This window comes from Trichomycterus rosablanca, chromosome 1 (assembly GCF_030014385.1).
Source record: "Trichomycterus rosablanca isolate fTriRos1 chromosome 1, fTriRos1.hap1, whole genome shotgun sequence".
Taxonomy (NCBI): Eukaryota; Metazoa; Chordata; class Actinopteri; order Siluriformes; family Trichomycteridae; genus Trichomycterus; species Trichomycterus rosablanca.
This window is the reverse complement of record NC_085988.1, coordinates 36,602,280-36,629,078: the sequence shown is the minus strand read 5'-3', so window position 1 is coordinate 36,629,078 and position 26,799 is coordinate 36,602,280. Positions and strand designations below refer to the sequence as shown.

The following is a 26,799-nucleotide window of genomic DNA, read 5'->3' as shown; positions in this document are numbered from 1 at the left end:
TTCTTTTCAGTGGCGTATTAATATGGAATGATGTGAGGTGGTCATAGGTGCGCGTTTATCAGGGATTTTACAACGGCTTCGAACGCGGCTCAGCCAATCAGATTTTAGGACCGGAACTATCCGTTTTATAATCATAATTATATTATTAATTATATTACTCTATATATATTGTATAAAAGTTTCAGATCCCAGTCAAGAATATTTAACAGTAGTACAATTACCACTAAAAGGACTGAATCTGATTTGTACTTACTCTTTTCTGTTCTTTCCTCTTCTGTACTCTCTTCTCCCCGGTATCCTCTTTGTCTGTTAACGGTTTTGTCTTCTTCTCGTCTTCTATCATGACTTTTTTAGGACTTCTTTCCAAAATCTTTGTTTTACTGCCTTGCTGTGCAGCTTCCTTTTGATTTGAGTTTTGATTAAGAAATGTTCATGCTCTTTTTTTGTCTTCCTCAGCAAGTGCTGAGTAGATATTCATTTTCATTTTGTCCTGATTGATGGACATTTTTAAGTAGGCCAAAAATCGCACCCCGCAACCTTTTAATTTACACCCACAACAAGTCCAATTTGGCAAGAAAACCTGGCAACTATGTTCACAGAACACTCCACCTCCCAAAAACCTTACCAAAAAATTGACTGGCTGCTCTAAAGTGCCTCTGGTGTGAGTAAGTAAATGTATATATGCTACCATGCAGTGGACTGGCACTGTGCCCATTGTATCCGGCTGGTGCCCAGTCTTATGCAACCTGACCAGGCTAAAGGGGTTAGCAAAAATAAGTGAATAAATGATATTTGCTCTACTTTTGACTGTACCCACAACTGGTTACTTTTGCCTGTTTATTCTAAACTTGAGTGGTCTTATGCAGGTGGCTTGCCTTCTGAAGAGCTGCACTTGGCTGTGCCTAAAAAATGGATTTAGCCATCACAGCATGGTGGACAGTAATAACTCTGTCTACTACGTTATGCACAGCAGGTTAGTATAGTTAGTATCACTTAAAAAAAATTAATGTGTAGTTAAGCGGTAATCTGCAAATAACATGTCTTTTACAGATTATGGCATCAATTGGGAAGTTCAGAGATATGATGGCTGGTATAATAACTTGGCCCATCATCGACGGGGGACTGCAGGTAATAGCTTTGACATTTAAAGGAGAACAGGGTTGATTGGTAAATCTTTCACTGTTGTATACATGGATGACAGAAGTACACATATTTCTAATGTACAGTTAAAGTAACATGTTTGCATACACTTGTAAGAGAAATGCATTATAACATCTTGGGAGTTCAATGATTTCCACAATTGTTCCCATCTGAGACTGAATAAACACATACTTCCTTCTCAGTTCTTTCATAAGTTTATTGAGGGTTAAATGTGTAATTAAAGAACCCCCAAAAACCTGCTGGCACATGGGCGACACTGTCCAGAGTTAAGCAAATATGACATTACCAATGGTTTAAAAAGCTAAAGCAAGAAAGGATACCCTGATTAAAAAATGGCACCTTAAAGCCCAACTTAAGTTTTTTGGTGATCCCATTGACAAAAAGCAGGAGCAGGGGCATGTCAAGCTGTAACTGTGGACATTGTTATCCATGTTCCAACAACATCTAAAGTATGACTAATCATCATACTCTTCTAATCAGGTTTCAAATCAAACACTATTGTAATTAACATTGAGTCAAATGTACATCAGTACTAAATAGTACTTATCTGATTGTTTACTATTTTAAAGTACTGTTGAGTATGCTACTACCTTTGAATTATGTAACTCCAGCAATGTGAACGATTGTCAAATAGGTGCACCTCTGATGCGTCTCCTGCCTGCACGCTACTCAGATGGAGTCTATCAAGTTGAAGGATTTCACCTGCCTAATGCCCGGCTCCTTAGCAATGCAGTAGCACGGGGCCCAGCTGGTCTCCTGTCCCATCGAAACCAGACCGCTCTCTCTCTGTTTTTCGGTGAGTGATGCTTTTACTCAATGTACGAACATTTAGTTACTTTTGCAATTATTTTATTACTGTTTATCCAAGCAATAGTGGGGGTAATTAGGTTTTGTACAGTAGCAGAAAGTCCCACAGATAATAATTCATTTTGTTGCACTGACAGTAGTGTTCTGTAGTGTACCAGTACAAAATGAGCAAAATGACAAAAATACTTACATTTGTCATTTGGAATGCTGGTGTGGCTCCAGCGTTCATGGTTTAGTTCTTATCTCCAGTCACTGTATGGAGAAGTTTTTTTCCCTGTTAAAACCATGCCAGCAGATTGATTAGCTACTTTTACAAACTTCATTTCAGGAAAAGTTGGGACATTTTGTTAAATTTGTGATTTTTTGTTTTGTCTAAAACTCCAATATACACCTCGGCATCACAGTGACCTTTAAGCCATCAGCCAACACTGTGTGAGAAATAGTCACATGGGCTTGGGAGTACCTCAGAAAACTGTTGTCATTTAACATAGTCCACCACTGCATCAAGAAATGCAATCTAAAACTATTTCACACAAAGAAAGCCAAACATTGATTTCATACAGAAACAAACACATCTGAGTTTTTTGGGCCCAAGCTCATCTCAGAAGGACAGTTGAAATGCGTTCTGCGCTTAAGTTCATGGTTCATCTTGTTTTTAAAAAAAAAAGGACATAAAGTTTTTTGTGACAAAGACTAAAAGGACCATCCAAACTGCTATCAGCGAAAGCTGCAAAAGCCAACACCTGTCATGGTATGAGGGTGCATCAGTGCCCACAGCATGGGTGACTTGCATATGTGTGAAGCTTTTTGGACTTAAGCATGGATAGGTGGGTTTGGACCCCCCTAAAATTGGATGCTATAATTGTATTCCTTTTGCCTTCATCATTGTTGCCCATCGAAATAATTCAAATTCTCACCCAAAGATGGCATTTTGGTAACTCCTCTGTCTATAACAGAGATTTTTTGTCTATAACAACGAGTTTTTATTAAATGGGCAATGCTTAGCTCAGCCAACTTGTAGACATGATGGCCTTATCACACAATAGACTGACCCTTGTGCCCAGTGTTCCTGGGATAGTCTCTGGGTACACCACAACCCTGAACGAGGTACAGAGGATACTGATGATTAATGAAAACAGATGACATAAAAGAAATGTACATTTTGTAACACAGTTTTTGTTTTGGTTACCTAATCTCAGCAATCAAATAAGTGTTCCATTTAGAGGACATAGAGTAACAGTCCATAGTTATAATGCAGGTGGATTTATTTGACTGTACTAATAAAATGCTGTAGATCAAGCATTGTACAAAAGACAATTGTACATTTTTAAGAAAACTGCTAGTAAATGTTCTGTCGGCCATCAGGTTATCATGCACTGTTTGAGATTGTGGAATCTCGAAGACCTAGTTGCCCTCCAGAGATCATGCAAATCTCAGTTCCAAAGAGTGACCCAGTCTTTCAGAATAATTCAACTCAGGAAATCCGTCTTCACTTCCAGCGTGCACAGTGGGATCAAAGTAGTGGACAGAATCCAAACAACCCCAGAATACAGGTAACATGACGTAGCATTCAATGTAGTTCATCTGAAACAGCAACCACAGAAAAAAACTATACTCTGACTTGAACACCAAGGTCAGGTAATATTAAAGTAATGTTAAAGTAATATTCAAATATATACTGTATGTTTAATATAGTTCTAAGAGATGCTGTAACACTATTTTACCCAGTACTTTTTTTCTGTGACTGTTTACATGTGACAATTTAAAATCATTACAGCTGAATGACGTGACAGCTTGGATAGATGGCAGCTCAATCTATGGCTCATCCAGCTCTTGGTGTGATGCACTGAGGAGTTTCCATAGGGGATTACTATCTGCAGGGTCATCTCACAACATGCCAAAACAGAGTGACAGTGACAATTTTATGTGGAGCGCTCCAGACCCCTCCACCGGCCAGACTGGCCCAGGGCTTTATGGTAAGTCCATTTACATTTTCGGCATTTAGCAGACGTCTTTATCCAAAGCGACTTACAGTAGTGTGACAGTATACAGTCCGAACAATTGAGGGTTAAGGCCTTGCAGCAGCAACCTGGCAGTGGTGAGGCTTGAACCAGCGACCTTCTTATTACTAGTCCAGTACCTTAACCGCTAGGCTACAACAGTCCACAAATGAATGTATAATTCATGCACAATATTAAAGTAGCTGAAGCTCATTGCGTACATGAAATCGTATAGTATTCAAGTCATGAATAGTAAACATGATCCTATTCTTAAAGATTAAGAATTAGCATTATTGTGATCTAAGGTTGGTAGCAAACCATTCAATATGAGTACTATAACTTAAAGAAATTTGTAACCAAGCTGGAAAGAAGAAGAATTCCACTCACCTGCAAGAATGGAAATAGAACCCATGTGCAGATATTTAATCAATGCATAAGATCAGATCAATTTAAACGCTTAAATCCGTTAGTATATCGTACACAACCTCTCATCTGTGAAAACTAATTATGTATACTAGCAATGTGGCCGACTTAACATTAACCATCACATTCAAATTGTATTTACCTAAAGGCTTTATTATGTAAATACATTTAAAACATGACTAACACAGACAGACCAAACAGTATTGTGGTACACTATAGACATCACCTTATTTTGGCTGCTACTATATTTCAGGGGTCGCATACCTGACTAGGCAGTTTTTATCCCAGATACCCTCCCAAGCACAACCCTCCTAATTTTATCCAGGCTGAGGTATAGAGGCTGACAGGTGCACTCCAGTGGCTAGGCTGTTTGGCCAACCACCATTTTCAGACATAGCTGTGTAGATATCAAATTGGCCAAAAGCACTGCTAAAACACTAAGAGAAGAAAATCAGGAGGAGGCACATCATAAATATATTGTAAATTGTTATTTACATATCATATACTATGGTATTTTCTAAAATCATGGGCCACTCCTTCATTTTCCAGACTGCCTTTACACTGATAAACTATACACCTATAGTTTGTGCTTCTGTATTGATTTTAATTCATTTAATATGGCTGTTGTGTTTATAACTAACAACAGATCAAATTTATATTATTGTGAATATTTTCAAAAATACAGTCAGTGGGTATTTTTTGTTTTGCTTTGTTCTGACAATACCTGTTCCATTATACAGACCATTTATTGTACTTATTGTGTTGGTATTGAAATTGCTAACAATTCTAGGGTCACAAAAATCTGAATAAAGAGGTTTAAGTGAAAAGTTTTTGAACAATTAGGCTTAGCTTTAATTAATAAAGGGTTATGGAAGCACACCATTAGACACCTGTACTGTTTAGTATTTTCTATGTTTATTTAGACTAGACCCGTAGCTTAGAATTACCTCACTCGGTCTTTCAAACAGACTCTATCTTCCTTTATATTGGTAAATCTGTTGTGCAGATGTTGCTTTATGTTTGGTGACCTGAGTAAATCCTACAATGACTGTATTGTTGTTGCTTTTTTTTTTTTTTTTTTAAGGTGTAAGTCATTATTTATGCTGGACAGGCTGTGATAGCATGTGTCGTAATAAAGCAAAGCTCTTAAGCAGCATCTAGATACCACAGTAACGGTAACCAGGGCAGCTAGTCCATCTTGGAAAAAAAATACATTTTTCAAGTTGTATAAACAAAATCATTCAGCATTAAATTTAATTTCTCTAAGCTATTAAAGTTGTGAAATTAGAATGTCACATAAGAGGCCTCAGCTCTCAACTATTTTCTTCCCAATATTGTCAAGACAATATATAAAATGAACATCGCAGTCAGTTGTGATCTATTGTGATAATACAGGCATGAATCTTTTCATCTGTTTAAAAACGACATATTTCATTGCTCTGACTGTTTCTGGTTTGTCTTCACAGAGTTTGGGAATGCCTGGGCTAATGAGAACATCTTCACTGCAGTTGAGGGGATTATTTGGTTTCGCTACCATAATTTTCTGGCCTCTCGACTACACAAGGAACACCCATCGTGGACAGATGAGGAGCTTTTCCAAAATGCTAGGAAAAGGGTTATTGCCACATTTCAGGTAGATAGAAAAGTCCTCTGTTATTAAGAAACCACTATGGGTGAAATGGGTGCCAATTAGTTAAAGTCTCTCCACCTGTCAGATTGCCTCATACACTTTCTGCAACAGGGATTAAAATGCATCTGTTTGACCTAAAAGCTACTAATAGGTGAAAAAAAAATACTGTTGCTGAAAGCATGAGTCATACGTTTATGATACTAACAGGTAAAGAAATAAATAAAAAAATAAACTAAAACAATACTAATTTCTACATGATTAGGCCTGTGGTGTTAATATAACAATAATGTATTACTTTCTTCTTTTATCAGAGTATTGTATTGTATGAATGGCTGCCTGCATATCTAGGAGTCTCAATGCCTCCATACCCAGGTGAGAGGTTACGTCTGTCTGTGTGTGTGCGTGTGTGTGTGTTTTGTGTGTACAAATTGTGGTAAGCTGACATGCTCTACTTATCTGTGGTTTAGTGAGTTACCACTTGAGGCTCTGTTTAATGGGTTCAGTGGGCTTCAGCTACGTCAGTGCAGGTTAAAACAGGCCAGGGTAATCATTTTGTTGAGGGTGCTATTTGAGTTGGGTAATTCTTGCTGCCAACACAGAGCAAAAAACTGTGTAAAATTAAAGTACCTTCTCAAGTTATGAAAACTACATTACTACTATACTTTTATACAAAATAAGCGCCTAAAATCAAACTTCAAATCAAAAGTTGGGACAGTATAGAAAATAAAATTTATGTTTCTTAAAGTGACTTCAATGCAAATATGAACTCTTTTGTCTGTAAACTTCATTTCATTTGTTATCATACATCCACATCTGCATTTTAGGCCTGCAACACATTTAAAAAAGGGATGGTAAAGCATTTACCACTTTGTAATGTTGCTTAAAAGGCAGTTTGGCACTGAAGATATCAATCGATGAAGTGTTTCAGATGTTATTTTGTCCTGTTCTTCCTGCAAACACGACTTTAGGTGTGCAACAGCACGGTGTTGTCATTGTCACATGTTTCTGATGCTTTTTGGTCTGGAGCACACAGCATCTATTCCTTTCAAAAAAGATCTGGAATACTGATTTGTCTGACCTCAATCCACATTTCATAGAGAGTTTGATGCCATTTCTAGACATGGTTACCACATGGATTTCTTTTTGCACAGTAAAGTGTTAAGTGCTTGACAAAGGTTTGCCAAAGTAATTATTTGCTCATGTGTTTATATCAGCTATTGTTGAGTGGCGGTTCTTGATGCAGTGTTGTCTGAGGGATCAGAGATCACTGGTGTTCAACTTAAGCTTGTGCGCTTACCTTTTATGTTTGAAAATTCCTGCAGATTGCTTTAATTATTTAGATAGATAGATAGATAGATAGATAGATAGATAGATAGATAGATAGATAGATAGATAGATAGATAGATAGATAGATAGATAGATAGATAGATAGACACTGAGATAAATCTTTGTATGAAATTATGCACTGTAAAAGGAGAAATATGCAAATCCTTTCCAATCTTTCTTTGAGGAACGTTGTTTTTAAACATTTTGTTTTAAACAGTAATGTTTCTGCAAATAATTGATGTATGGTTTTGTCCTTGTGTAATAGTTTCAGGTTACATTTCTTGAGTTTCAGGTTGCATTTCTTAATGCAGCAGTGGATTGTGTTAAGTAGCAATGGATTTCTGAAGTACTCTGAGATCATGTAGCTTTTTCTGACTTTGCCTTACACAGACTAAGAATTTTCACAATATTATGTATGGTGTATGGTGAAAAATGTGAATTGTTTGCAATTTTGCATTGAGATTTTTGACAATTCTGATTGACAATTCTTTCATAAAGTTTGGTACAAGTGGTGAGCCATGACCTATCGTTGATTGTACAGGCTGAGCCTTTAGTGGATTTTGTATCTTGCTCATTAAATTACATCTTCATTTTATATGTGCAAAGAAGCAGTCACCTTTAATGATGCCTGTACTTCACAGTAGCTGGGATTATTATTTTTGTTTAATTCTTCCAATTTGACTATAAGCTACTTGCTACTTGAAATCTTCCAAACCAATGACAGCTTGTATGAAAGAAACAGATTTAATTTGCACATTACTTTTATTTTTTGCAGTATTAAGAACTTGATTTTTTTGTAAGTTTAGCTTATGTACATTGCAATATAGTTATCACTATAACATATTATAGTGCTTTGCGAAAGTATCTAGCCCCCTTGGTGTTTTTTTTTTTCCAGTTTTTATTACTAAAATGGATTTTTAATTTTATTTAATGGACCTAACAAAATAATCTTAAATAAGAAATGGTGCAACCAATTAACTTTAGAAGTCACATAGATTAAGTTCCACCTTTGTGCAATCAAAGTGTAACGTTATGTCAATATATTCCAGAAGGGACTGGAAAACTGGTCAGGATTAAAGAAAAGATGTATGGCAATAAATACAAGGCATTTTTTGAGGAAAAGCTGTTAGATTCTGCTGGAGATTTGAGACTGAAATAAAAGTTCACCCTCCAGTAGGACAAACATAATGCTGATGCTATGCCAGTTTAAAGGAAAACCTTAATCCAACTGAGAATCTGTGGCATGACATGAAGAGTTCTGGACATCAACGCAACCCATTTTAAGTAAAATGATAGAGCACTTTGTGTAATGTCACAAAATAGAAAAAAAAACACCAAGGGGTTAAATACTTTTGCCAGGCACTGTACTGTTTATGGTTGTAAATTTATTTAATTTTTAAAATGCAAAGTAAAAAGACATTAAAAGTGTACATTTATAGTGCATATATGCACTGTATAATAAAAGACGGGTTAAATATTACCCTCTTACTGTATAATAATTACATACTAAACAATAAAAATCAATGTTACTCATGGTAAACATTTTATTTGAACAGTTTGGATGCTTTTCTAAACTCTTTGCAAACATCTGTCCAAAGGCTATCAGAAATCTGTAGATCCTGGCGTTTCCCCCGAGTTCCAGATTACTTTTATGAGTATTGGGTTGTCTCTGGTTCCCCCCGGAGTCTATATGAGGTAAATGCATACACTTCACTGCTGCACTGAACATAATTTATCATGCATGATGAGTAAAACTAATGTTTGCACATCTATTAAGGTTTAATTTGTATTTCTTGTGTAATTCTTAATATTTTTTTTAAATGAGCAACTAATATTATTAATAAAAACAAAGGGTTATGTAAAAACAAGTAAATGCCATCTCTTTGTCTTAAATTGCATTGATGCCATTCAGTTAATAATGTCATTTAAATTTTGAACAGACGTATGCAATATTAAGCATGATTTTGTTTTACTGTAGAAACAGGACTTGCCACTACAGGAAAGTTGTAAACAATGATGGAAGCATATCTCCAGCACTGCGCTTGTGCAATAATTTCTGGAGCAGAAATGTAAGTCAGAACTGTGAGAGGGTGATTTAACAGATCAAAACAGAATTGTAATCCTTTGTTGTTGTTATATGTTGTTGTAAAAGCTTTTTTTTAGATCAGCTAGATCAGCTTTTAAGTATTTGGTCTTTTTCCTGTAGAACCCAAATTTGCAGTCTGGCCAGGATGTAGAGGATTTGATATTGGGCATGGTGTCGCAGATAGCTGAGAGAGAGGATCATGTAATTGTTGAAGATTTACAAGGTTACTCTTTTTCTCATTCTTTGTTTTTGCTTTATCTATTTTATTAAAATAAGCAAGTTATAAAGGGTTTTTTTCCCTGTGCAGACTACATGTATGGTCCGTTGCGGTACTCGCGCTCTGATGCAGTGGCCCAGGCCATTCATAGAGGGCGAGACTTTGGGCTGCCCAGCTATAACCAGGTCAGAGAAGCACTCAACATGAAACCAGTCCGGAGCTGGGAAGAGATCAATCCAGAATTATACAAGAATAAGCCACAGGTATATGTTCAGTCTTACATTAATCCTTAAATTGTTATTTAGTAAAACACTTTTGTACTTACATTCCTCTGATTGTTTTGTTTCAGTTGTTTAGAGAGCTGTCTGAGCTTTATGGAAATGATATCAACAGATTGGAGTTGTTTGTAGGAGCTCTACTGGAGTCAAACAAAGGACCAGGCCCAGTGGTCTCCTCAACAATGCTGGACCAGTTTGAACGCATCAGAAATGCAGACCGATTCTGGTTTGAAAACAAACAAAATGGGTAAGATTGCTTATTTGAAGCATCTTATATTCAAAAACAATGAGATTAAATGATTTTTTACAATTTGCTAAACATAATAAAATAAGCTTTTTGTGTTTTGTGGTTTGAATGTCACAATTAAAATTGTATGTGGTTACTGGTAAAAACGGCTATGCATGCACAATTTTACATTATTTTTATTTTAGCCAGATCAAAAGTAGACTAAATCCCAATTTTGTTCTCAACATACAGTAGTTCATCTATCAAACCCTTTAAATATTATGTATATTTAAGTAAAAAATATCTAATCAATTAGTTTTAACCACTTTAAAAAATGGTACAACTTTGTTGTATTTTGTAAATATGAACATATTTAGAATTTGATTTGGTTCAGCACTGTTTTACATTATTTTATTTTTTATTAATCAGACTTTTTAATGGTTTGGGAACTGAGGACACTAATTGTTGCAACTTTACAAATGTAATTCTTCTCCATTTTGCTTGTTTCTTGATACGAAATACATGATTCATTTTCAGTAGTAGACAGATCTGGACTGCAGGGAGGCCAGTCAAGCACACATGCACACACACAGATACATGTGTTTACAAAGCCACTCTGTTGATACATGTGCAGAGGCCTGGCATTGTCTTGATAGCAGTGATAGCATCGCTCTAAAATTAAAATATACTCCTTTGCATCAATGGTACCTTCACACTCATGCAATTCACCCATGCTGTGAGCACTGATGCTCCCCCATACCATGACAGATGTTGGCTTTTGCAGCTTTCTCTAATAACATTCTGGATGTTCCTTTTTATCTTTCTCATGAAGATTTCTCACTGTCTTTTTTCCCAGAAAACAAGCTGAATGTGTACTTATCAGACCACAGAATGTGTTTTTACAGTCTTATAGTCCATCCAAGATGAGCTATGGCCCAGAGAACTTGGTGCTGTTAACTGTGTTTAGTGACAACAGTTTTCTGAAGTACTCATGGGCCCATGTGGCTATATTTATCACAGTGGCATGATGGTTTTGCATACATTACGTCTTGTATAAATATAATTATCAAGTAAACATGTATCATGTTCACTTTGTTAAGAGTCCCTTTATATACAGACTATTTTTACATGGGCTTTTTGTGTTCTTTAGATTATTTACAGAGAAGGAAATCCAGGCTATACGAAACACAACATATTATGATGTTATTCTCGCCACCACCAATGCAAAGAGTGGAGACTTGCAAAAGAATGTGTTCTTCTGGCTACATGGTAAATTAAACCTTAGAACCTGTAGACTATTTTCTACAATATGCTGTATTTAATATCTAGATATTTTAAATGTCTTTTACCTACAGGAGATCCATGCCCTCAACCTCAGCCAATCTCAGCTGCCATGCTTCAACCCTGCACTAAGGCTACTTCCATAAGTTACTTCGATACTAGTAGCAAAGCTGGCTATGGCATTTCAGTGATTATTCTATTTCTCTTTCCTGTGGGTCAGTGTGACTGTTTGTATTTGTACTGCATAGACACAAAGTTGATGAAGATAGTGTAAGATTAAAAAATATCATCACATCTTGTATTTCTCTAATTCATACACAGTGAGTTTCCTTGTGGCATACTTAGTAGCCCATATCCGAGCAACCAAATACAAAAGGTTTCTAAAAAACACCAGAGGCCCTACCAAAGACAAAAAACCCACTCATGGAATTGCAGGTAACCTCTACCACCCAAATAATTTGTGCTTTATGCTTTGATATTAGTGAATCTTTACAAAGGTAAACATATGTGTGCTTTGTATTTGTTTAGCTTGTGAGTGGCAGGGATATACTGAGTCTCCTCAGCAGGTCAGTCTGATGATCGATGAAAAGAAACGGCTTCAGATATATGGTGAAAATGGGTCTCCTCTGCGCTGTCATAACCTAGGCACTCAGGACCACTTGGAAGTGCTGCTGTCCAGTGATCATCAGCATCGTGCCGTACTTCTAAAAATTCAGAAGGAATATGACTTGGTAGGAAGCCATAATGTTTCCAGATTTACAGAGGGGTTTTTATATTTTTATATAACATTGTATTTGTGGAGCGCTCATTTGAATATAGACATAAAGCTTAGACTATTATTCTATTAGACTATTATTCTATTAGTCTATTGGGCGTCACGGTGGCTAAGTGGGTAGCACTGTCGCCTCACAGCAAGAAGGTCCTGGGTTCGATCCCCAGGTAGGGCGGTCCGGGTCCTTTCTGTGTGGAGTTTGCATGTTCTCCCCGTGTCTGCGTGGGTTTACTCCGGGTGCTCCGGTTTCCTCCCACAGTCCAAAGACATGCAAGTGAGGTGAATTGGAGATGCTAAATTGTCCATGACTGTGTTCAATATACAACCTTGTGAACTGATTAACCCTGTGTGAAGATAAACTACCGTTTCATGTCATGAATGTAACCAAAGTGTAAAACAAATAAACAAATATTAGTCTATTATTCACCTAGATTGTGGCTTTTAATTCTATAACAATTTCTTTCCATTTGTTATTGTTAATCCTTATTATTAGTGTGCATTTAAAAATAACTGAAAAAAAACAAACAAATAAAAAACAACAAAACACAGTAAAACAATTAGTTCATTTCACTTGATGCTTGAGTGGCACAGTAGACTATTACACTAGCCCACCACCATTATAATTATAATTGTAACTGTCCTGTGGCACAGTGTTTACTGTTTATTCACAATGAAGAATACAAGAAGTCAGTTGGTCTATATACTTTCTGTTTTTTCACATTTATTAATTATTAATTTTTTTTAAAGTAATTCAGATCTTAAAAAGAAAGAACTCTGTGTAATGATGGTAGACCTCTGTTGTGCCCCCTTATTCTCACTGACATTTGTTTAAAATATATATTTGTATTTTAATATATATTTGCATTTTCTACTCTTTTTTTCTCCCTTTTAGCACGTCCCTTTTGCTCAATTGCATCATGATTCCTTTCCACTAATGCCGATCCCCGCTCTGATTGAGGAGAACGAAGCTAACCCATGCCCCCTCCGACATGTGGGCAGCAGCCGTATGCATTTTGTCACCTACACTTTGATGAGTGCAATGCGGATCAGCACTGTGTATGGAGAGACACACCCTGACAGCACTTTTTTCCCGTCTCTGTGCAGGCGCCAGCAGAAGTCATAATTGCATTAATTATGAGAGAGACCCTATCCGGCTTTAATATCCCACCCCTATCTGAACAACAGGCCAATCGTTGTTCATGTGGCTGCTCAACCCAGCCGGCAGGCAGAGCTGAGACTCGATACAATGTATTCGAGATCCCAGCTCTGGTGTTCAGCATGTGTTTTTAAATTTAAATTAAAAAGCGATAAAAGCTTTTACCATTTCTGATTGTAGAGTTACAGTGCCTTGCAAAAGTATTCAGCCCCCTTGAACTTTTCAACCTTTTGCCACATTTCAGGCTTCAAACATAACGATATGAAATTGTAATTTTTTGTGAAGAATCAACAACAAGTGGGACACAATCGTGAAGTAGAACGAAATTTATTGGATATTTTAAACTTTTTTTAAAAATAAAAAACTAAAAAGTGGGGCGTGCAATATTATTCAGCCCCTTTACTTTCAGTGCAGCAAACTCACTCCAGAAGTTCAGTGAGGATCTCTGAATGATCCAATGTTGACCTAAATGACTGATGGTGATAAATAGAATCCACCTGTGTGTAATCAAGTCTCCGTATAAATGCACCTGCTCTGTGACAGTCTCAGAGTTCTGTTTAAAGCGCAGAGAGCATCATGAAGACCAAGGAACACACCAGGCAGGTCCGAGATACTGTTGTGGAGAAGTTTAAAGCTGGATTTGGATACAAAAAGATTTCCCAAGCTTTAAACATCTCAAGGAGCACTGTGCAAGCGATCATATTGAAATGGAAGGAGTATCAGACCACTGCAAATCTACCAAGACCCGGCCGTCCCTTTAAACTTTCAGCTCAAACAAGGAGAAGACTGATCAGAGATGCAGCCAAGAGGCCCATGATCACTCTGAATGAACTGCAGAGATCTACAGCTGAGGTGGGAGACTCTGTCCATAGGACACAATCAGTCGTACACTGCACAAATCTGGCCTTTATGGAAGAGTGGCAAGAAGAAAGCCATTTCTCAAAGATATCTATAAAAAGTCACCTGGGAGACACACCAAACATGTGGAAGAAGGTGCTCTGGTCAGATGAAACCAAAATCGAACTTTTTGGCCACAATGCAAAACGTTATGTTTGGCGTAAAAGCAACACAGCTCATCACCCTGAACACACCATCCCCACTGTCAAACATGGTGGTGGCAGCATCATGGTTTGGGCCTGCTTTTCTTCAGCAGGGACAGGGAAGATGGTTAAAATTGATGGGAAGATGGATGGAGCCAAATACAGGACCATTCTGTAAGAAAACCTGTTGCAGTCTGCAAAAGACCTGAGACTGGAATGGAGATTTATCTTCCAACAAGACAATGATCCAAAACATAAAGCAAAATCTACAATGGAATGGTTCACAAATAAACGTATCCAGGTGTTAGAATGGCCAAGTCAAAGTCCAGACCTGAATCCCATCGAGAATCTGTGGAAAGAGCTGAAAACTGCTGTTCACAAACGCTCTCCATCCAACCTCACTGAGCTCGAGCTGTTTTGCAAGGAAGAATGGGCAAAAATTTCTGTCTCTCGATGTGCAAAACTGATAGAGACATACCCCAAGCGACTTGCAGCTGTAATCGCAGCAAAAGGTGGCGCTACAAAGTATTAACGCAAGGGGGCTGAATAATATTGCACGCCCCACTTTTCAGTTTTTTATTTCTAAAAAAAGTTTAAAATATCCAATAAATTTCGTTCCACTTCACGATTGTGTCCCACTTGTTGTTGATTCTTCACAAAAAATTACAATTTCATATCGTTATGTTTGAAGCCTGAAATGTGGCAAAAGGTTGAAAAGTTCAAGGGGGCTGAATACTTTTGCAAGGCACTGTACATTTTGTAAGTATGCAAAATTTATGCAGCAGTCTAGCCTACCACCACGGGGATCTCAAGCTCTAGAATTAGCTCTAGAAATATTTTCCAATCAGTTTTAAATTTAATTATAATTTACTATATATAGAACTAATGTATTTTAGCACCTCAAACAACAGGCTAAGGAAAATCCTATAAAATACAGTTAATACTACATTAGTGTCTATTCTGTGTCTCACAGGTGTTGTTTTTCGAGGACACTGTACAAAGGTCACAGTTTGTAGATCAGTTGCAGTCTGACCTAAAAGGAATGACTCGGTGTCTGACAATTAAAGAGATGAGTGAGAAGGAACTACTGAAGGAAGCTGTGACTAAAGAGCAGCGAGCCCAAATAGTGGAGACCTTCTTTAGACATGCATTTGCAAAGGTAAAAACTGGAGACATTTTAAATACTGGATTACAACTCAATCGCATTGACTACTCAGTTCCACTGGTCCTCAAAAGGCGGTCTATTTTGTATTCGAATCTCAACAGTGCTTAGCCTTGGCCAGCCAGGCGTCTCCACAGGCTATGTCTGGGGTGGGGGATGGATTGGTGCCCTGTTCAGGGTGTTCCTGCCTTGTGCCCAGTGAAACCAGAACTGCTGTGATATAATGAAAAAAATAAGTTTAGTTTCAGTGATTATGTTGCAGGAGAGGCTGCAGTGCATAATCTGAGGACCTTGGGATTATTCCAAAATGTGCATTAACCCTGGGCATTATCAATTATTTGCAGTTTGCTGTTTCAATAAAAATTTAACACAAATACAAAAGAAACAATTGAATGAATATTTCAGTGGTAAAAAATGAAATGTCAGTTTAATCTAGCTCATAGTGTAAATGCATTATACAGCAGAAGGATTTTTCCCCCCATTTTACTCCGTATCAAGACATAAATGCTTTACTATTTAGTCTCTATTGTGTTAAAGATTTTGCAGCCATAGGGCAATACCAGGCAGCTTGATGTTCTTGAATGCCCACATAAGCTTGGATGTGCTTGCAAATCCTTTACTGTAATATTGTTTGCAGCCAGAGGCTTCATCTCAAACATCTTCTTTCTCCTCAGATTCTAGATATTGATAAATGTGATGCAGGAGACCTGAGTTCTGTGTCCTCTAAGAAAACCAGAGAAGCTCTGCTGTGTGAGCTCACCAGAGCTGAGTTTGCCCAAGCACTGGGACTAAGGCTTGACTCAATGTTTGTAGAGTCAATGTTTTCTTTGGCAGACAAGGATGGCAATGGATACCTTTCCTTCCAAGAGTTTCTTGATGTTGTGATCATCTTCATGAAAGGTCAAAATATAAAGATTTTACTGATCTTATATGTCAGTGACATTGTAAACAATAGATGCAGGTTCTTTTTGTTTTGTTTCTGAACGCCAATTAATCCTAATTTTTCTCTGCCACCTACTTTTTGTTCTTTATTTTAGGAACCCCAAAGGAGAAGTCCAGGCTTTTGTTCTCAATGCATGACATTAGAAGAGAGGGCTTCCTGTCTAAGGAGGAATTTACATCTTTGCTCAGGTTGAGCTGACCCAATAATATAGGCTTGTTTAGACCAGTAATTGCTTAAGAGTCATTCCTTACTTAATATTGACATACCTGGTCTACTGTAATAGAGTAATACATTTGTCATACCGACATTTGTCATAACTTGCTGGGAATTTAGTAAAATATTTGGACTTTAATCCACTGTAATGGACTGTAATTTAATTCTGAATGTTCCTACTTGTCTTGCCGTGTCCCTGGCAGGTCTTTTTTGGAAATCTCCAGCAATGTTCTATCTAAGAACCAGGCAGAGGATGCTATAGCAGCTATGCTTAATGCTGCAGGCTTTGATAATAAAGATCAAATTACCTGGGAGGACTTTCACCTCTTAATGCATGACTATGAGAATGTCCTGCAGTTTGCACAACTCAATTTTAAAGGTATATTCACTCCATGCATCATTTCCTATTAAATCAATCATATTACACCCCCATGTAGTGGTCTGGCTTGCCAGTACAAGTCTACAAATTGCATATATTATTTGGCATCAGTCAAGTGCTCACTACACAAACTTTTCTCTGCTGTTGTGTCCTTTTTTTGGATTCTATACTGTGACTGTAGGGATGAAGATGCATAACGTGAAAGACACGAACAGACTGAACCAACAGCATCGGGTGTCCTTTATCATCACTAAGAATATCAGGTAAATACATAAGGAATTCATAAGAAGTTCAGAATCTGACTCAGATTTGAGGAATTTGTGTAGTAAATATTTGTAACTGTAGACTATTTTTATTTTCAGTTCCCCCTTTGAAAAAGATTATGGTTACGTTTACAGCTGCCCTGCAGATGATGGTCAAGAACTTCATCAGCGAAAAAAGTAAGGATTTTAATAAATATTACATTGTAGTTTATTTCTAAGAACTGTAATTAGATAGTAATTAGAATTTAATTAGAAGTTATATGTGTGTAGTGAGGAGGTAAAAAAGAAATTAAAAGACATTTTCTAAGTTAAGTGCATAGACAGCTGGGTCAGTGTTTACTTCAAAGTATACCCAAAGTAGCCATAACATTAGGACCACCCCCCAAATGTGCATGGTAATACCTTTTTTGTAACAAAGGTACATCTTACATTCAGGGATATATTAAATGTTGGGCTGATGGGAGAGTTACTCATAGTACACATGGTAAATACAGCAGATATGGGCAGCATAAAGAACTAGGTGACTTTAATATGAGCCATATTGTTATGGCCAGGCGTCTGGGTTAAATCATCCTTGAAAAATCAAGGGGTGCTCATAGGTAGCCCACTGACAGTGGTCTAAGGAGGGACAAGCCACAAACCTCTGATTGGTTATTGTGCAGCCAAGTCTCCCTGATGCCAGAGGACATAAAGGCTGGGTCATCTCATATAGACCATCAGAAAAAAAAACTATTGTGGCTCAAATTTTAGATAATTTTAATTGTGGTTATGGGGTGAATGTGTCACAGCACCCAGTGCATCAAACCCTTCTGTTAATGTTGCTGTGTAGCTGCAGTCCAGCCAAAGTACCCATGTAAACCACCTATTTACTGTCAAAAACACCTACAATGGGCACACGGGCATTGTAACTGGACATCCGAGCAATAGACTTAGGTTAACTGTTTAAATGAATTCTGATTATGTGGCAGCTGAGCATGTGTGCACCATTTACCTGCAGAAAAGGTGGCTGATGATCCACCTTACAAATTTTAGAAGTTGAGGGCCCTGCTGATAGTGTCCTGGTACTGGATACCACAGGACAGCAGCTCAGAGCTAGGTCATCTTAATCAGTGTATATTATCCACAGTTCCTGTACTTCTTGCAAAATTATCTTAAAAATGGTCCAAGGTGCCCAGGTGGCTCAGTGGGATATTCCACTTGCACACCAGCAATAAGATTGTGAACTCCTCGGTTTGCAACTCAGCATTGCCACCAGTCGGTTGGGAGCCATCTAGCGGGAATAATTGGCAGTGCTTGCAGCACACACTATTTGGCCACTGTGTCTGCTAGGGTGGAATGACCGGACTATGTGGGTGGGGTCTTCAAACGCTGTGTAAGGACCCTGATTAGCAGATAGAGACGCCTGTGCAGAAAAGAAGGGGTCCGTTAGGACTGTGCACGGGTCGGAGGAGACATGAGCAGCAGTATACCCTCCTCAAATGCAATCAGGGATCCCCAGCAGCAGAAGACAAATTGACCACGCTAAATCAAGAGGAAAATATGAGAAAAAGCATAAATAAATAGAAAACAAAATTGTCCAAGCATTTTACCTTTTACATAGGTTAATGGTTAAGGGTTTCAATTAAAGTTTGAGGTAGTATTTTAATGGCAAACGTGTTAAGTGTAGCAGTTACAGTCTTAAAGCTCTTTTACATAAGGCTTAGAGTATACTACATGTGTATTTTGCAAAGAATTTGTCATTAATTACATGTTTTCTTATAAAATGAGGAACTATAATTACTATAATGCTGTAGATAGATTGTTTTACAGTGCACATTATCTTAAAGACAAATAACATCAAAGGTTTTTAAATTGTGTTGCATTACACACAGAGTTTAAAGTTTGGTCATGTTGCATGCCCAGTGTCCAGGTGTGATTACCATGTTCTTCAAAAAGCTTTACCTAAGCTACAGTGGTAGTTATTTTCAGATTACTGCTATATGAAACCCTCTTCGCCTGTGGGCTTGATGTAATATGATGACGTAACGTCTGTTAAATTTCACTGTGAATTAGATCATCTTTTAGACCAGGCATGTAGTAATTCCTAAAGTGTAAGAGAAAATGTATTGCTCTTTTTTAGATTGAGCCCATCCAATCCCAAGCTCTATGTGAAGGCTCAGAGAGAGCGCTACATCAGGAGTCGTGTCCAACAGAAAATCCAGCAGTTTAAACGCTTTGTGGAAAACTATCGTCGTCATATTGTATGTGTTGTTATCTTCTATGGGATCACTGCTGGACTGGCCATGGAGAGATGCTATTGTAAGTCTAGTCTATTATTTATTTTCCTCAGTGGACTAATACAGGTGCATACTTCACATTTATATTAAGCTCTTCCAACATTAATTAAATGCAAACTAATAACCCTGTGTGTAGTCTATGGTTTACAGGCTCACTCCTCTGGAATCTCGGAAACCTCCATAGTGGGCATCATGGTATCCCGAGGCTCTGCTGCTGCCATATCTTTTCTGTTTCCCTACATGCTCCTGACAGTGTGCCGCAACCTGATAACCATGTGCAGAGAGACCTTTCTCAACAAATACATTCCCTTTGACTCTGCTATAGATTTGCATCGACTTATGGCAATGACAGCAATCGTCCTTACAGGTCAGGGACTTGAGGTTAAACTGATCATTGACAGCTGTTCTTTTGTGCAAACCAGATTTTCTTGTTTTCAATGTTAGCCATAAGCTGTAATAGGGCAGATCTCTCTGCACCACTGAGGCACCAGGTGTAGTCCTGCACCTGCAGGAATTGAAAATAAACCCAATTTGCAGGGTGCTTAACCAAGGTAGAATAATACTGTGGCTAAAAAAGAGTAGGACGCATTCACATGTCACCGCAAGCCTCAGGGTAAATTGCCACTTTGCTCAGTGCTTGGCTTGAGTGGTGCAGTACAACGTCATCAAAGTGCATCATGACACGAATATGCGTTTGTGTGAAATAACCATCAAATCCACTCTGAAAGCATCCATATATAAATATATGTTTAGTTGTATTTTCCTCACTGTGTGGTGGTTTCACTTTTAAACTTTTAAAAACCTAATGGTTAACAGCAAAACTAATGTACTTGTACTAGCAATTAGTTGCTTATTAACAAGAGTGCTCTTTTTATCATTTAGTTTAAACCTCTTAAGCTATCACATATTTTTAATAGTTCAGTCATGTCTGTATGTAGACACCTCACTGGCTGACCGGGTATTCAAACTCTGGATCCCAATGGTAGTCGGCTAACATAATTTACTGCTACGCCATGCAGAGGCTTACCTCTGTTATATATTATATTGTCCATAAAGTATATACTAAATATATGTAGTATATGTAGTCTTTCTAGCATGTTTACTTGTGTTGTTGTTCCTCTTCACATTTTTAGGTCATACTGACCTAGCTCTGTTCTTTTTCCTCTCCCAACAGTCATTCACAGTTTGGGTCATGTGGTCAATATTTACATGTTCTGTATCAGTGACCTCAGCATCCTCTCATGCTTGTTTCCCAGAGTGTTTTCTGATAACGGGTAATATGTCAATATGTTTGGTCTAATAACCCTCTATCTATAACTCAATACTGTTTAGAATTAGGCTTGTGTAAAGTTACATTTGTAAATACTTACAGGTCAGAGCTGCCGCCAAGATGGACCTACTGGTTCTTTGGTACAGTGCCAGGTAGGAAAGCATTTAAACTGACAATAAAATGTTTACACTGGTGGGGAAGAGGAGGATATTAGATATTAGGAGGAGATAGCGCACAGGGACCATATAGACTTTATATAGGGTATAACCATATTAGCTTCTTAATATAGTACATTAGGAGTGAGGATGACATTAAAAGTCCTTAAATTCAATAAGTGTAATATTTAATCAGCCATTGGGGTAAGTAAACAAGCAATAATTGAGTGGCCTAGTTGAACTGTATTTGAAACGCGCTGTGTCTGTGAGTCACACATTTTTTGTGGCTCAGTTGGAGATATGCATATGCTACCCAGCAGTGTTGAAATCTTAAGTTCTCAGGTTCCAATCCTAGGCAGTGCAATTAACCTGGCAGGGCATCCAAATAGGCATACATAGGCAGGTCAACTGTACAATGGCTACCTCTGCTGTTTTTGAGGCCATGCTGTTATAGCACATCCAGAATGAGGCCTGCTTTGTCTCTCTAAAATCTCAATTTAAGCCATCACGTCAATGGTACCCTTACACAAAAAATATAAAACGCATACCCTGACCTTTTGCTGATAACAGTCTGGATGTTCCTTTTCAACTCAGTGTCCATTTGTTTCTGGAAAACAAGTTGAAATATTGACTCATCTTAACACATCACATGTTTTCATCTGAAATCAGTGCCATTAAGTGCTTGAAAACTATACCCATTCAACAATGGATTTGGTCCTTGCGCTTCACAAACTGAGATTTCCACAGATTTCCTTAATCTTTTCACAATATTATGTACAGTAGATACTGAAAGACTTAAATTATTTGCAATCTTGCATTGTGAAATGTTCCTTTTTGAACTGATTGACAGTTTTCACAAAGTTTGGCACAAAGTGTTGAGCATTTATACCTAATCAGAATTCCCTTCCCTTTTTAATGCATACAAAATACAATCAAGTTCATTAGCCAAAAAAAGAAATTATTGCCTTGCAGATTCTTGTTTTATTTCATATTATCAAATGTTTTATCTATTCCACAGATGGGGTTTTTAAATTGGCTGTAATTTATACTGTTCTACCATTAAAATCAAACACACTAAACATCTAATATATAAATGCAGTTCTCTGTACACAAGTCAGATTTATTTGTGGGTGTTGTCAGGTTTGAATGGCTTCTTTATACATATCAGAAGATAAGTGTTAAAACAGCAGAGAGTACTTGTGGTATGTAGGCTTATGTATTTTTGTTTTCTCTTCCTTTCTCTCAGGCCTCACAGGGATCATTCTACTCTTTATCTTAGCATTTATGTACGTCTTTGCCTCACACTACTTCAGGCGTATCAGTTTCAGAGGGTTTTGGATCACTCATTATTTCTACTTGCTTATCTATACCCTGGTGAGAACAAAGCATTTATACAATAATGGGCCTTTGGTGGGATGAAACGGTGTTTGTGGCTGGGTAATTAGATCATGAAATCCTTCTTTATGTTTTTTACTGGCAGACTGTGATCCACGGCAGCTTTGCCCTCCTCCAGGAGCCACGTTTCCACATCTACCTGATCCCACCCGCTCTTCTCTTTCTTCTGGACAAACTTATCAGCCTTAGCAGGAAGAAGGTGGAGATCCCTGTGGTGAAATCGGAGCTGCTACCTTCAGGTACAGAACATTAGCTGCAAACTTAGTAAACACCAGCATATACCCAGAGCAATAACTTCAATTATTGTATGCATCTCAGCCAGGTTTTCTCCCTGTACAGTCATTTATGAAACCTCAATATTTAGTGTATTTTATATGGTCTATTTCAGTGGGAGGGCAGGCCTTGGCTGTTTATCTGTACAAAGTTAGCCCTAACAGACATACAGTAAAATTATTCACATACACAGAATGTATAAATAACTGCAAGAAATCTAAATTTGTTTTTAGCATTTTAGCATATTAGTTGTAGCCTAGTGGTTAAGGTACTGGACTAGTAATCAAAAGGTCGCTGGTTCAAGCCCCACCACTGCCAGGTTGCCACTGTTTGGTCCTTGAGCAAGGCCCTTAACCCTCAATTGCTTAGACAATATACTGTCACAGTACTGTAAGTACTGTAAGATTTTTAAGCATAAGGCTGATGTGCAGAGCTGTAGCAACCACAGAATGAAGATCTGGGAAAGAGTAGTGGAAGCTAACATGAGAAAAGAGTTAAGAATTTGTGAGCAGCAATATGGATTTTTAGCAGCTAAATGCGTGTGGCAGTGGTGGGGCTTGAATCAGCAACCCTCTGATTACTAGTCCAGTATCTTACCCACTAAGCTACCATTGCCCCTAAGCTTTAAGGTTGACTGTTAATACTCAATTCTAGGAATTTGAAGAATTAGATATTAAATTTTTTTTTTATTATTATTTAATTTGTTTGTTTGTTTTTATTTATTTAAAACCTGATGCTTTTACATGCAGTGTGTTTATTCCACTATGTATCTTCTTAATTCAGAGTGACTCCCAGCAATGCTTTTTGGTACACATGAACCAGTCTAAGGATAGCAAATTGCACATTAATTTTCTATTAATATCATATCTGTCTTGTGTTATCTGTCTTTTATGACAGGAGTGACACATTTGGAGTTTAAGCGGCCTCATGGCTTTACATATCGTTCAGGGCAATGGGTTCGGGTGGCCTGTCTGGAGCTCGGTACAGATGAGTACCACCCCTTTACTCTAACTTCAGCTCCCCATGAGGAGACTCTGAGCCTGCACATCCGCGCTGTTGGACCATGGACCAGCAAGCTGCGAGAGATCTACAATCCAGAGAAATTGCAGGAACTGGGGACCTATCCTAAAGTAAAAAAATATATAAAGCTGCATTTCTGCATCTTCCAGTATTCCACTGAGTCAAACATATTATTTAACATGGATCTGTTTGGTTGATCTGTGTGTTTGGGACTGAATTATTATGTCTGTTTTAGTGATGTTAATTTACATTTTATCTTTTCAGCTGTATCTGGATGGACCATTTGGGGAGGGACACCAAGAATGGAAAGATTTTGAGGTGTCAGTTTTGGTGGGTGGAGGTATTGGAGTCACTCCATTTGCTTCCATACTAAAGGACATAGTGTTTAAGTCTTCAGTAAAACTAAAAGTCCAATGCAAAAAGGTAAATAACTCATTACACAACATATTTTACTAAATTATTTTCAATTTTTAATGACTTGACCATTGTCTTGTCTCTATGGTTGACTTAGTGCTATGTTGTTAAAACTAATAAATAAAATAACTGTGCCTAATAATCCTGCAGGTCTATTTTATATGGGTGACACGGACTCAGCGTCAATTTGAGTGGTTGTCCGACATCATACGAGAGGTTGAGGAGATGGATGCTCAGCAATTGGTGTCTGTTCACATCTATATAACTCAGCTGGCAGAGAAGTTTGATCTTCGGACTACCATGCTGGTAGGACCGGAACTGACCTTAACCTGTTATACTGTAGAAACAGTGACTGAGATGTACTGCGAATAGCTAAGATTATTTGTTTAAGTATTCTGCTGGCAATTTTAATTCATTTTAATGTGTAATGTGTTGGTATTGGTACTGTTTAAATGTGTTGGTATTGGTACCGTTTAAATCATGCTTGTTTCTCTGTTTTCTCAGTATGTTTGCGAGCGCCACTTCCAGAAAGTGTGGAACAGGAGTCTGTTTACTGGTCTGCGCTCTGTCACCCACTTTGGTCGTCCACCATTTTTGGCCTTCTTCAGCTCACTGCAAGAAGTTCATCCTGAGGTCTCATTGCACATATTTGCAGTTGCATATGCATACACCTTACCTTAGTTCTTTTAATTGCACGTTTATGTTAATTTTATGTCAAATATGATATATTTCTACACAGTGCAAAATATAGGGTGTGTTACCTAACTAACCCCTATATTTTATTTGTTTTTTAAGGTGGGGAAAATGGGTGTGTTTAGCTGTGGTCCACCTGGTCTGACAAAGAATGTGGAGAAAGCCTGTAAACAGATGAACAAACGTGATCAAGCTCATTTTATTCACCATTTTGAGAATTTTTAGCTTCTTTAACACCTAGCTGTCAAATTTAGAATAACTAAATACTAATCATTACTGTAACAATGAAGAAATCTATATTAGCTCTAACTGTTTACTTTTTACAGATGCATATACAAAGCCTATTTCTGAGAAAAGTTGGGAAATTGTGCAAAATGCAAAAAATAACAGATTGCTGTTTTTGTTGCAGTTTACAAAATGTCCCCATTTTTCCATAAATTGGATTTGTTTATTATTTAATGGTCGTGAAGTACTTGTAGAGGTTTAAACTAAAGTTGTATATATATATATATATATATACAGTATATATATATATATATATATATATATATATATAATTTTTTTCCTTTATTAATATGATTCTGTAAATGACTTTCAATGTGCTACTCTTTCTGGTGATACTCTTACTGTGACATTAGCCATTTGTGATAGTTTCTTTATCAATAAAAAGTTGTAATTGCTTGTCTTCTTCCTATTTTTAAAGACATTTAAGGACATCTATTTTATTCAATAGAGGGCATTTATTTTTTCACATGGTAATATGGATTTTGGATAACTTTGTGCCTTGAATATATTAAATTATTTGAAAAATGTGAAAAAGTAATTACCTCCCTTTCGACTGCTTGTTATTACATAGTTGTCAGACTAAATGAATTCAGAAATTTGCCATCGTTTTTTTTAGGATCTGTAGCACGCTTCCAAGATTTTGTTATTGTAATGCTTGGGCTCAGTTTAAAAAGTGAAATCAGACTAGTTGTCTTTATATGGGCATATAGTTGAAGCAGTCTAGCGCTGCGATCAAACAGTCATAATCACTAACAAATTGGCAAAATGGTTGCAAAATGCATTAAAATCCCCAAAAATGCCATGACATACAGTACGTCATTTACAAGTTTGTGTGAACATTTGACCTATATTGTAATTCAAATTTTAAAAATGAATTTGTATTAGATCATTTGTATGTTATTTAAAATTTTTAAGAATGCTGATACATTATTGGATGAAAGCCATTTTCATTGTTATTTGTCACAGTGAATGATTCCAGATCATTAAACAAATCATATTACTCAAAATAAATCTGTGTTAAAATACATTTTGTAAAATGTTATGGGCATCAAAGTTATCAAACACAATTTACATTTTCATTTACATTTTCAGCATTTAGTAGACGCTTGTATCCAAAGCGACGTACAGTACCATGACAGTTGTTACCTTTGTAAAAATGTCATTGCCCCCAAGAATTATAAACTGGTTTCACCACTTTCTGCAGCAATGGCTGATCTTGATATTAGGCTTTCAGGTCAATGTTAAAGATCAAATCATTTTTTGTGCACTTTTTTGAGCATGAACTGCTGGTTTTGGGTTTCATCATAGCATTCCTATTAGGTTAGCATTAGCACTTTTATTAAGCCATACCAAAACAGCAGTTGTTTTTTTTCATTGTCCTTGCTGAACACAATTACACCTCAGCTTTAGCTCACAGACATATGATCTTAAGAATATTTTGATTAAACAAACACACTTATTCAATAATCTGTGATTTTTTTCATTTTTATGAACCTTTATTAAACTGACAAAATATGACTTTAGAAATTAATAATTTTACTGACCATACAGTATTTTGTTCATAAAAAGAAATGTATATTTATTTTACCGTCAACACACTCCAAAAAAATAGGGATGGGGCAAAGTAAAAAGTTCCTAGAATATTCTATTTACAT

The 26,799-nt window shown here is 37.2% G+C and overlaps 1 protein-coding gene across 1 annotated transcript; it reads left to right on the top strand.

Annotated features, from left to right (window-relative positions):
- Positions 1–909: 909 nt before the first annotated feature.
- Positions 910–25,196, top strand: duox (dual oxidase). Its single transcript, XM_063002368.1, has 33 exons — positions 910–973; positions 1,051–1,128; positions 1,796–1,957; positions 3,334–3,521; positions 3,746–3,944; positions 5,858–6,024; positions 6,333–6,393; positions 8,946–9,042; positions 9,326–9,416; positions 9,554–9,656; positions 9,741–9,913; positions 10,000–10,175; positions 11,305–11,423; positions 11,510–11,650; positions 11,757–11,870; positions 11,964–12,166; positions 15,377–15,562; positions 16,240–16,465; positions 16,603–16,696; positions 16,925–17,100; positions 17,282–17,363; positions 17,463–17,540; positions 19,483–19,661; positions 19,776–20,006; positions 20,814–20,913; positions 21,012–21,061; positions 22,311–22,438; positions 22,545–22,698; positions 23,630–23,862; positions 24,017–24,175; positions 24,317–24,472; positions 24,671–24,799; positions 24,962–25,196. The coding sequence occupies exons 1-33, from the start codon at positions 910–912 to the stop codon at positions 25,082–25,084; spliced, it is 4,620 nt and encodes a 1,539-aa protein (XP_062858438.1). The 3' UTR covers positions 25,085–25,196.
- The last annotated feature ends 1,603 nt before the right edge of the window (positions 25,197–26,799 follow it).